The 12,594-nt window shown below is 53.5% G+C and overlaps 1 protein-coding gene across 1 annotated transcript in view; it reads right to left on the reverse strand.

Moving 5' to 3' along the window:
- Positions 1-2,329: 2,329 nt before the first annotated feature.
- Positions 2,330-12,594, reverse strand: part of TOGARAM2 (TOG array regulator of axonemal microtubules 2) — a 45,596-nt gene continuing 35,331 nt past the window's right edge. Inside the window, exons 17-19 of the mRNA XM_080683864.1 lie at positions 11,925-12,141; positions 6,253-6,339; positions 2,330-2,792 (exon numbers count right to left, since the gene is read on the reverse strand). Coding sequence (XP_080539990.1) covers positions 2,536-2,792; positions 6,253-6,339; positions 11,925-12,141 — 561 coding nt within the window. The 3' untranslated portion in view covers positions 2,330-2,535. The remainder of the gene's footprint in view (positions 2,793-6,252; positions 6,340-11,924; positions 12,142-12,594) is intronic.

Genomic DNA, 12,594 nt, shown 5'->3' on the forward strand with positions numbered 1-12,594 from the left:
CACTGGCCTTCCATTAGCCTCATTCTTTTATATATATACTAGAGGCCCGATGCACAAAGATTCGTGCAAGAATGGGTCTTCCTTCCCCTGGCTGCCGGCACCACCTTTGCTCCGGCCAAGAGCTGCCTTTTGGCCTTCCCACGCTGCCCAGAGGCCCGGAGCTGCTGAGGCGGTGCGGAACGCCTGCATCGTCACCATGGTGACAACACAAGCATCCCACCCTCGGCCACTCAGCCACCTGTGTATGCAAATTAACTCACCATCTTTGTTGGGTTAAGTTGCATACTCACTCCTGATTGGCTGTTGGGCATCACGAAGGTATGGTCAATTTGCATCTTTCTCTTTTATTAGTGTAGATATATATATATTTTTATTATTTTTTTTTAATTTCAGAGAGTAAGGGAGAGAGAGAAACATCAATGATGAGGGAGAATCATCGATCAGCTGCCTTCTGCATGCCCCACACTGGAAATTGAGCCCGGACATGCGCCCTGACCGGGATCGAACTGTGACCTCCTGGTTCATAGGTCGACGCTCAACCACTGACCACATCAGCCAGCCCCATTAGCCTCAGTCTTGCTGACACTGACTTCGCCAGAACCCCGGTCTATCACCCAGAGCCCAAGGTGCCTGGGATGAGATTTAAACCTGAAATAATGAAGGAAAACAGGACCAGGCAAAGCGTTATTGTTTGCTTTTCAGTTGTTTCCAGTTGTTCCACTTCACTGTGGGGGTGGGTACAGAGCACAGGGGACGGGAAGCTTGGGGTTTGAAAATGTACTTGGAAGACAGGCCAGGAATGCAGGGAGTCAGGGCAATGACCTTGAGCTTAATTAACCTCTGCCTTCGAAATCCCTGCCGGACTCTGTCCCTGAGCCCCTACACTTCTAAAAAGCCCTGAAATGTTCTGCTAGGTTCTAGGATCTTGACAAGCAGAAAATTCAATCTCCTGACTAAACCCAAAATGCTTGCTCAGACTCCAGCAAACAAAACCAATAACATGATGTAAAAATAAGTAAACGCTTAAAATCAGCCTCGAGAGCATCTTTGATGGCTCCCAGTCCAGCAGGCCTTTAACCCAGTTCAGATGGAACCAACCAAGGGCCGGTGGAGGCCATGAAGCCCCCGTTGGGGCCACAATTAGGTGAGAAGTGCTCACATTGGGGCTAAATTACCCAAAATAACACTTAAGCTGCCTATTAAAACCCAAACCTCAGGATGGCTGTGTGGCACACGCTCACCCCAGGGCATTTGGGGGAGGAAAGGCACGGCCTAGTTACACCTGGCAACGTGGGCAAGATAGGAAAGTGGCCTCCTTAGCCGGGGCACCCACAGGGTTTAGAAACACAGAGGTGAGTCTATTGGGGGCTTCCTGGCCTGCTTCCCCAGAAGAGGCTCAGAACAGTGGCACTCCGCCCTGCATCAGGTGGGTCCTCAGTGCTGACCCTGTGACCTTCCCCAGAGTGTTGCTGTGGGTTTGGGCTCCTTGACTGCGACTGGGACCATATTGCCCATGTGTCTGAGGTGATGCCCTGAGCCCTAACTCTTCCTGGTCACACCACTGTCAACCTGTCACCGGCCCTCGTCAAGGCAGAGCCACTCCTCCTGTGTCCAGAGGCCAAGCCCCAGATGGCCCCCTCTCACCTCCGGGACGCCATTTCTCTGGCTGCTCCATCAGTGGGCAGCATCTTCCTTGCTTCCTCGCATCCTGGCCCCTTTCTGATCCAACACACCTTCCGGCTTTGCAACCCAGCCCAACTGGGGGAACCTGTGCGATTCCAGAGCCTCCACGTGGCCCCTGCCTACCGCGTGGAGCCGGATGCTCCGCCAAGTGCTTTCACTGATGCGTTTCAAGTACAAAAGCATCATCTACTTCAGAAGGAGCCAGAAGGTCACTTCCAGGGAAGGCACTGAAGAATGCAGATGTCACACTCTCCTCGCCTCTCCATGAGCTGGACAGATGTCATGAGCAGGCTCCCATGGGACCCACCGACGCTGCACAGAGCGTTTGCAAGGCAGAAGCACAGTGTCCCCCCTCCCCCAGAGCTGTTTGTTACACTCACCTCCCATCAGGCCACTGCCCATGGACTGGAATGGAATGACCAACTCAGGGTCCCAGGACTGGGATGGGGGTTGTCCAGCTGTTCAAAGACTGGGGGGCTACACCCCAAAATGGCCTGCACTGTGCGGGCCTGTGCTGTACTTTTTCTCCCTCATCCTCTGTCTCGGTATTATCTGTTTTGCTGTGCTCATGTTTTGTTGTGTTTGCCACAAACCTAGTTACTGAAAAATTATCTGAGATTAAAAGAATGGAAGATAAGAAAACCTTAGAAAAATAAGTCGTTCTTTTATTTCTACTTCAAAATATACTATGTACATCTGGAACGCTATGGGAAGCAGACCGGGAGATGATGCCATCATAACATAAAATAAGATTAAAAAAAATAATGATTGCCTATTTCAGATCCGTCTCTAATCCAGCTGACAGGGACGGTTGCTGTGGGTGCCATCCCTCCGTCGGTGACCGGGGCTGCCTCACCGGGACTCCGTGGCCAAGAGCTCCTGGAGGGTCTGGAGGACATGCTGTGGCTGCCCGGCAGCCAGGTCCTGCAGCCGGGAGCCCAGGTGCTGCTGGAGGCACCGGGCCAGCCGACACGCCACCGCGCGGACGTTCCCACCGCGCCCAGGCAGCACCCCGTTCCCGCTCATGTTGGTCAGGAAGTACCAGAGGACCGGAAGGACGTGGCGCTCCACGGCCTGGGGCTTCCGGGGGTACACTGAGGCCACCAGCACTGTGAGAAGGAGAGAGGAAGGGTTACCCCATCAGGCCCTGTGCCGCACAGGGCAGCGGCCTCGCAGGGCCGACGGATGCCTGAGGCACAGCACCGGACCTCCGACAGTCAGGGGCCCAGGAACATATTTTAATTTCTTTTAAAATGAGAAGAAGGAAATTTGAAGATATGCAGCCTGGTGTGTATTTGTGTTTATCCCGAATGGTCACAAAATAACATGTTAAATATTTTTTAATAGAGGGAGGGGTAGGCAAAGTGCTCGGGGTCCCAGCAGCCCAGGAGAGAGGAAGAGGCGAGCACACCTGATTCAATCCTGCCTCTGCTATGTCCCGGCTTGTGGGATCTTGAGAAAGCCGCCCAATCTTTCTGAGCCTGTTCCCTAGTCAGGAAAGATCATAATCCTGAACCAAACATTTATTATCTAATCTAACAATTTCTCTTGCAATTGTTAGATTAGATAATAAATGTTTGTGAAATGCTGAAATAGGTAGGCAGGTGACAAATGGTACGAGTATGGCTTAAATCCTCATTACCACCGATGAGACTTCACGCAAAAATAGAGAAAACTTGTACTCGAGAGAGGAGTCGACACCCTTTCAAATGGTGTATTCTGGAAAATAAAACAGCCCAGCCTGGCCTTCCCAGGGTCTGGATGCCAAACCTCACTGTACGAACACCTAGACTCAAACGTTTCCTAAATCTCCACCTGCAAATGAGGGTGAGAACTTCCCCAAGAACCAGGCCCAGGCAGGGCCCCCTGCTTCCACCAAAGGGTGGGGGTGTCGACCTGCCCCCCAACAGTTCACACCCTGGTTCTGCCACAACCACCACCCTGGACTCCACACACACACACACACACACACACACACACACACACACACACACACCAAAGGAGGCATCAATCCCCACATGAGTTCCCATTCCCCCGGGTACAGGGAGGGGGGCACCTGGCGGATGGATGCGTCTCTCAAGCTGGCAGAGACTGGCAGTGGGCCTTCTGGGAGTCACCATGAGGAAGAAACCCCCATTAAACTTAAGCTTAAAAGGCAGCTAAAGTAATTAGCGAAAGATTTACTGGTGTTAAGCTGTGCTATTATTAGTCCAAGCCTGTGTCGATTGGAATTCCTTCTGTGTTCCTGACTGACACCTAGTTAACAGAAGAGCTACATAGAAACTCTTGCTTTGGGGTGGGGAGCGGGGGTGGCGGGGAGAGGGATATAAATAGTAAATAGGTCATCTAAATTGGGGTGCCCACCGACCTCTGGGCCCCATAAATGACCAAAGGACAGGAAGGCTTTTACCCAGAAAATACTGATTTGGAGCAACAGAAAGGGTTCCCTGTCTGGTACCCAGGTTGGTCTAGTTATGTGGCCCAGTTCTCACCCCAGGGCTCCCACAGCACCGCACTGTGGCTGCATGTGGCCCCAGCCCTGCCTCACTCGCCTCGCCTGCTTGGGGAAGGCCTGGCACCTGGATGGAAGGTAAGGGGCCACTCCGAGGTCACTGGGATAACTAAACCAGGCAAGCAGCAAGGCCAGGAGCAAGAGAGGGAGCGGTGGAGGAGGTGCCATGATGCCCGCAGTCAGGCTGCATGTGCTGAGCACCCCGGGGCCCGATGCTGCGAGGCGCCGGCTGGGCCAGCAGAGGGAGGCGGGCACAGGGTGGGATGCGCTCTTTAGAGGCACCTGAAACCAGGCAGGAGGGCTGGGGAGAAGGGAGGCAGAGGAAGTGATGCCAGACTAAGTGGGCATCGCCCAGGTGGAGGAATAGGGTGGAGAAGGGCTTTGCAGGCAGAGGTGAGAGTGTGGGTGACCGGCCTCTACAAGGAGGGTGGCATGTTGGCACCTAGGAGGCAAGGCCGGGGCTGCTCGGGCAGAGGCCCATAGCACGGAGGCTGAGGCTTGGCTCTGCAGCCAGGCTCCTGGGGACAAATCCTGGATTAGTCGCCCAGGGACATTGGGCACTTGACCTTCTGAGCTTTTGATTTTTGGTGTGTTTTTTTTTTTTTCCATTAAAGGGATAATCATGAAACCCCACCCTCCTTGCAGGGTTGTTATGAGGATTTATGATCCAGGACCTATAACTGGGGGTGGGGAAGGGGGCAGAGTCTAGAGGGCCAGGCAGAGACAGGCCATGTGGGCCCCTCCAGGAAGCGGGTCACTCGCCTGAACACTGCTGGGAGCCACGCAGGGGGGTGGCATGATCATCTGCATTTTAAGGGGCCCTCGGGAGTCCGGAGAGCAGGCCAAGTCCTGCCTCTTTCCTTGATGGGACTTCCCTAAGATGGGGAGGAGGCTTCCAGCAAGCAAGCAAGAGGGTCAAACCAACTCAGTAACCTGCCCAAGGTCAGAGTTGGCCAGTGGCTCATGGGTCTGTCCCCCCAAAGCCTGTGTCCTTCCCATGCTGCCTCCTCCAGGGCCCCAGGATAAGTTTTGGCCCTAGAACGAATCACCTGCGGCTAATGCTGCCCACTCAAAGCAGCCGAGCTTGGCACAGGCTTTCCCGGCCAAAGCCTGAACAAGGCAGAGCCGACTCGGGCCCAGCCCCATCTGCACATAACACAGCCCAGGGCACCAGGCCAGGAGGTCGGATGGGGCTGAAATCCGGCCCACTCGCCAGGCTGCCCAGGTGAAGGAGAGGCAGCTTTATCTAACTGTCAGGACCACACTGCTGCTGACCAAGCCCTGGACCGCAAGGGGGCGTCTGCCCAGGCGGGACCCGGTACCCGAAGGGCCGTGGCGGAGGGGAAGAACGGCATCGTGGTTTCTGAAGAACTATTTCAGTTGTGTACCAACCGGCTTCATTCTGACCAAATGCAAAGATCATCTCCTGGCCGTGTAGGGGTTATCTTTATTTTATTTTTTTTTAAATATATTTTATTGCCGAAACCGGTTTGGCTCAGTGGATGGAGCGTCGGCCTGCGGACTGAAGGGTCCCGGGTTCGATTCCGGTCAGGGGCATGTACCTTGGTTGCGGGCACATCCCCTGTAGGGGGTGTGCAGGAGGCAGCTGATCGATGTTTCTCTCTCATCGATGTTTCTGGCTCTCTGTCCCTCTCCCTTCCTCTCTGTGGAATATCAATAAAATATATATATATATTTTTAAATATATTTTATTGATATTTTTACAGAGAGGAAGGGAGAGGGATAGAGAGCTAGAAACATCGATGAGAGAGAAACATCGATCAGCTGCCTCCTGCACACCCCCTACAGGGGATGTGCCCGCAACCAAGGTACATGCCCCTGACCGGAATCGAACCCGGGACCCTTCAGTCCGCAGGCCGACGCTCCATCCACTGAGCCAAACCGGTTTCGGCATGGGTTATCTTTAAAAACCAGATTATCAAAAATTGTAAGTGGTCTGGAATTAGTTTTGGTCTAAGATCAGTGGGCTCAACCACATGCCAGGGGAGGAGCATTTTGACGGACCTGAGGGTGGGGGCATGTTGGGGGGTGCTCACCTGACAGGCGGTCTGTGACATCAAGCACTGCGCGGCCACTGAGGAAGCGCACCCGCCCGGCAAACGTCTGCAGGAGGCAGAGGTCGTCTGAAAGAGAGGTCGTCCGTGGCCGCGATGCTGTGGCCTGAGCAACGGCGCCAGGCACCCACAGCACCTACGTGGGGAAGAGGCCCTTGGCGGCCCTTCTGTTACTACAGAAAGGAACCACTAGTGGTAAAATCGCAGGGGCTGCGAGGCGGTGTTTCGGATAAAGAGGCGAGTCTCCGGCCTTCTCTGACGTGTTTCTAAAGTCAGCTCCCACAGGGACTGACTTTGGAAGCTGCTTGTTCTTCCCCCTGCCAGCGAATGTCTCCGGGCTTCTCCAACGATTGAACTTGAAACCCTGCCTTCCTCACAAAGACACGTAAGGTGAGGAAAGTCCCCTCACTCAAGGAAGGGACACTGATCTAGAAAATACACACGGTCGGACCAGTCCCCTTCCCCTCCGACTGCCTCTGCATGAACCCTGGAGGCAGCCGGCACATCCGGCCCCCAATGTTTTGCTACCACAGCAATCACAGCACAATCCAAATCAGTAACAAAACGCACTTTTCAGGGATGTGGCTGTGGGGTCTGGGAGGTGAGGGGCGCTACCAGAGCAGACCCCAGCCAGTACGTCCTGGGACCCCAGAGCGGACCATCTCAAGGCCAGATTTCTCTTTACAGGGGACAGGATTTAGGGACCTGCCTGAGGAAGTCTTCCCAGGTGAGTTACACCTTCTCTGAGTTCCTGCCGTACCTCGGCACAGAGTCTCCGCATGCCCACTGGTATGCAATCAAAGCTTTCTTTTTCCACCAGGTAGCCATTCTAACAAGAGCTAATTCCTGTTTCCCTTGCTCTTTTCCTGAGACTTGTAAGGTATATAGAGGAGAAAATGTGCTCTCTGCTGCTTCCAAAAGCTCTATCCATAAGACAAGAGTCTTGAAAATAATTCGCGCTGGGAGGTAAAAGAGAATATTGCCGTTTGCGAGAAGTGGTCTCAGGGTGTCTCGGTAAAGCCGTGATTGTATAAGTTTTTATGTCATCACCTGTATTATGTGTGTGGGTGTTTCCATTTCCCCAGGTCCTCCCCACCCCCCCGCCCCGCCCCATCATCAGCCGTGAGCTCACCTCTGAGGACAAGGACTTCTCCCTCCGTGCTGTCCCCCCACAACACAGTCCAGGACATTCTCTGGATGCAGCTGGACCTCCCCCTCCTGGCCACTGACATGGCCTCCCAGAGCAGGAAAGAAGAAAGAACTTGGGGAATACTTAAAAATGCACGACCCGCAGACACCTACTCCAGAGCATGGTCCCAGGGGCCTGGCACACACAGGTGCTCAGTAAATGCTTGCCGCCTGGCTGGTGTGGCTCAGTGGTTGAGCATCGACCTATGAACCAGGAGGTCATAGTTTGATTCCCGGTCAGGGCACATGCCTGGGTTTTGGGCTCTCCAGTGGGGGGCGTGCAGGAGGCAACCAATTGATGATTCTCTCTCATCATTAATGTGTCTATCTCTCTCTCCCTCGTCCTTCCTCTCTGAAACCAATAAAAATATATTTTTTTTAAAAAAAGGAAGTATACAAAACATGGTGGCATATGAACAACAGCAGCAGAAACTGGAATCAAACTGGACTCCTGACAATAAGCTGAAGAGTTATGATGTCACAATGCAATGAGCTCAGTAAGTTATGATGCCACACAGCCAGCTTCCCTGTGGCTGCCAAAACTAAGTCTGTTCATCACAAGGAAAAACCGGAATGAGCCACCTAAACAGAAAATGCGAGCTCTGGTGTAGCAGTGACTCAAGCGTGTAATGATATGTAAATGCTCGTGCTTTGTCTTTAAAAAAAAAAAAAAGTCAGATTCAAATGGGTAATGTAATCACAGCCATGTATACAAACAGGCCCAGAAAAATATCTATAATGAAAAATGCCAAGCGTTAATGATGGTTTATTTTAGGAGCTGGGACTGTAAGTGAGATTTTTTCCCTCCAGATGCTTTGCATTTTTATTGCCTCAATAATTAATAAGTATACTTTTACAGTGGTGGAAAGTACACTTTATATTTTTAAATTAACTAGAAAGACTGCATAATGGCATGGGAAACCGGGTCGTGTTAAATGAAAGACGCAAAGTCAAAACTGTGCTTACATTATGCTTTTAAACCAGGGATATCTGTGTGCACGCAGACAACAGAGGGTAAGAGATGTCCTCAGGCAGTTGGTGGATTAGAGGGGCACCACGGATAGGTTTGTAAATTCCATGAACAGTATCATGTTGGTCACATGATTTATACAAGGTAATACATTTCCAGTCAGAGAGAAAAATAGCCAAAGTAGATCTGAAGTCACCCATTTCTGAGCTTATCTGCTCTCTGCAGCACTGGCCAGGGGCTGCGGTGAATGAACAGAACGTTGGGTGCTCAGAAGCCTGAATGAGGGGGTCTGACCGGAAGCAGGTGAGCTGTCAGCAGTCTGGTGCTTACCGAGCCCAAAGAACCCGCCAGTTGGCTCAGGAACTGCCTTGGTACTTGGACTAATGCCCCTAAAATCAGAAGGTGTCGGTGCTGTGAGAGAGGGTACCACTCCAGCCTCGCCTCTGGAGAAGCCCCAGACAGGCAGGGACAAAGGGCAGAGGTCAGGGAGCAAGGTGACTCCTTCCTCGCCATCTCCTCAAAAGCGGGAAGGGACAGAAATCCCACCTGCTCTGTAACGGACACACCTCCTGTCCCTGAAAAACCCTAAAAGCCAGAAGAGATGTGGTGGCTGATAAGTCACCTTGATCACTGACTTCCAGAATGAAGAGGGGTCTTAAGAAGCAGCCCAAGAGGCCACCCCCCCCACCCCCCGCCAGCATGGCTGTGCTCCTGACCCCTCGGCCCCGGCAGAGCAGGAAGTGAATACAGCCCGTTGAGCTGTTGCTTTGTGACTTTTCACAGCATTGCACAGATCCTCTGCAGCTTGGGGCCCAGAATCCCTTGTGGGGCAGAAGGACCAGGCTTGGGCGAGAGCCCCCTCTGCTCAAAGGGCTCCGAGCCACTCCCAGGAGAGGCCGTAGGGTGCCGAGGGCCCCCCCTGGAACCACCAGGGCCACCAGGCTCAGCCTGGGTGATGTGGGAAGGCAGATTTGCACCCCTTCTCTTCTGTCCCACCTGCCCCATCCCTGCTTCTACCACCCAAAGCCCTGGGCCGGGGGAGTTTAGTTATCACCTCCATTTCACCCTCTGCAGGCCAGGCGTGACCATTCCAGACATGAGAACCCCTCCTGGAAAGAGTGTGTCTACCATTGGCACACCTGGCACAGATGACTTCTTCTTGTTGGCAACCTGAACCCCTCGGGTCTGACCTAGGTGGATACAGAACTTGGCCCCTCACTTCCTAGTGAACAATTCTTCCAAAACCCATGTTGCTGGTGGGGCAGAGAGGGTACAGCTTGCAGCAAAGGCACATGGCCCTGAGCACCCAGGTCACACCTGTTCACATGACGTAGAGCCAAGACCCAGCGCTTCACGCTGTGGGCCCCTCGGGAGCCTTTGCCAGGGATTTACTGGACTCCTCCATCCCTCCAAGGGCAACCCCATTCCAGTCCAGCCTAGCCCTGACCCAAGGAGCAGAGAAGAAGACAGCTCCCTTCCCACCTGCTCCCTGCACCCAGTCCCCGAGCTGATGGACCAGAGGGGACACCGTCAGCCACACTTGAGGACACCCTGTCCCAGGAGGAAATGAGAACTGTGGTCAGCTCACAAAAGCAGACCATCCCCAGGGCCCATTCCAGGGTGGCCAGCCCAGGTGCTCATGGCAGGGCCCCAAGGAGAGGGGACCTGAGTCTTAGGACAATGCAAGACGCTAGCTTCTGCAGCCCAAAGCTGGCCCGATGGCAAACCCGGAAAGGAAGAGTTAAATCTCCTCTCCCCAGACAAGGGTGCTTTCCTCTTCAAATAGCTAAAGCCTATTTTGCTTGGTGTAGGTTTTCCCAATAAATCCAGGACCTGCGATGATTTACCAAGAGCCTCGGTTATTGGCAACAGCAATCTCACTTACCCACAGCAGCCCTGAGAACAAGCCATAATTTAGAGCTGGATTTATATTATTTGTTCTACAGCAACAAAACCAGCAAATCATAAATTCCCTCTGAGATGAAGGGAGGAAATTGACAATATTTATGAACCTGAAAGGCGGAGGAGGGCCTGGACAGGCGTTTGATTTGTAACTGAAACTTCTCCTGGAGGCTCCAGCCAAGGACATGGTGCTGGGCTCAGACTAGGATGTGAGGATGAAGTGGGGGGAGGATGCAGGCCAGGCCAGGTCCCAGCCTCACTGTGGGGGTGCTCTGTGGGTGCCAAGGAGAGGATATTGCCCTGTGCTCATCAGAACATACAGCAAGCAACAGGCAAACAGCAACGGTTCCCAGATCCTACGCTCTCTTGCATCACAGCAAGACTGGCTTGCGAAAACTCATGGCTCCACTCCCGGCTGGGACATAAGCCTAAGCGTGAACTACATTCTCGCATACCCTGGGCGTTTTGACCTTGCACGTCAGCCTGTGTACTAGGTATGCTAAAGAGCACCTTCAAGTACTCTATAAAGGACTGAGAACCACAGTCTGTGCACCAAAATGCCACCTGATGTTCAAGGACCAAGATGTGATACTGCAAAGCCCGCAGGGAACTGGGAAGCTCCTGCCTTTCCTGATGTCTCTCCCATAGCTCCTTCCGCTTTTTCTTCTCATTCCTCCCCCAGCCCCACTCCAATGTCACTCCCCTCACACCAAACCCCTCACACCCGAAGCTCTGGCCCCAAACAGTGTTGTTAAAAGGCAGCTCTCAGCCCTAACTGGTTTGACTCAGTGGATAGAGTGTCGGCCTGCGGACTCAAAGGTCCCAGATTCAATTCCGGCCAAGGGCATGTACCTTGGTTGCAGGCACATACCCAATAGGGAGTGTGCAGGAGGCAGCTGATCGATGTTTCTCTCTCATCGATGTTTCTAACTCTCTATCCTTCTCCCTTCCTCTCTGTTAAAAATCAATAAAATATATTTTTTTAAAAAAAATAAATAAAAGGCAGCTCTCAGCTATTTCACACTCAAAAAGCCAGTGGGACCCCGGCCTGCCTCCTGCACCAGACAACCAAGGTGGCCAGCCCTCCAGGCCCACCTGCCCACCAGCTTGATCCTCTCCAACAGGCTCACCCTGCGGTCTCACCAGCATCTGCCTGGTCCCCATACAAGCCACATTCTCTGCTACCATGTCTACAACTAAGACAATTCTTGACTGCTCTGCCCAACTCCTTCCTGGAAATCCTGACCTGTTTTTCCTTCAATACCCAGCTGGCTCACTCTGTGGCGCTATGTGACCTTGGGGGGTCATTTACGTCGCGTGTGCTAAAGGAGGCAAGACTACATCATCTCCACATCTCCTCCAGTTTCGCCGTCTAAGACACGCAGGTGGATGGGAAATGAAAAAGCTGCCAACCAGAACCTCATAAGCCCTAGGCCACCAACCCGTGCCCTACCCAGCCTCCGGGAAAACGTTGAACCCGTGCCTTCCATCACTCGCTGATTGCCAAGCAGGAAGGGTGGGCCCAGCCCAGGGTGGCACCAGGGAGGGAGCCGGCTGCCCACCAGAGCCAGCGGGACCACGGCAGGAGGCTCACCCAGACTCTCGATCATTGCGTCCAGGGCAGACAGAGCGGCAGCATAAATCCCCGAGTTCTTGGAGTTGAGGTTGTCTGCGACGGCGACGATGATGGAGAGCAGCATGGGGTGCAAGCTCTCTCGGAGGAGGGGAATCATCTTGGTGAGGGACTCCAGCGCGCCCTGGTTCACTTTCTTGTTGGAATCCTGAAGCCTTGGGGTGAAAGCATCGAACACCTATGGAGAGAACAGAAACCAAGAGCCCGTGGGAGCCAGGCGGCCAGGAGTCCCACAGCCCAGCCACCCACCTCGGCAGGGCGGCCCCTGCGTCCCTGACAGGTGTCATCCAGCCTGGGCCGGAACTCTCTCAGTGGCTCAGAGTGCGCCTCCTCAAAGGGCCGGGGGTGTGCAGGAGGGAAGAATGACCCCACATGGAGCGCTCGTGTGCCCGTTTGAGAGCATCTCTTCAGGCACCCTCACTCTCTCTTTCCTGGAATGATCTTCACAGCCCTGCAGGCCTGTGTTCTCCTCCTCGCTTCGCCATTAAAAACAAAAACTGAGGCTGAGAGAGGTGAAATCACTCGCCCAGATCACAGCCAGGGAGAAAGGAAGCCCAGGCCCGCTGCCTCCATGCCTGTGTCTCAGCCCCTCGCCACGAGGCTCGGCTGTCAGCAGCCTTGCTCCTGGAAG

Source organism: Plecotus auritus (genome assembly GCF_963455305.1).
Source record: "Plecotus auritus genome assembly, chromosome: 8".
NCBI classification, from domain to species: Eukaryota; Metazoa; Chordata; class Mammalia; order Chiroptera; family Vespertilionidae; genus Plecotus; species Plecotus auritus.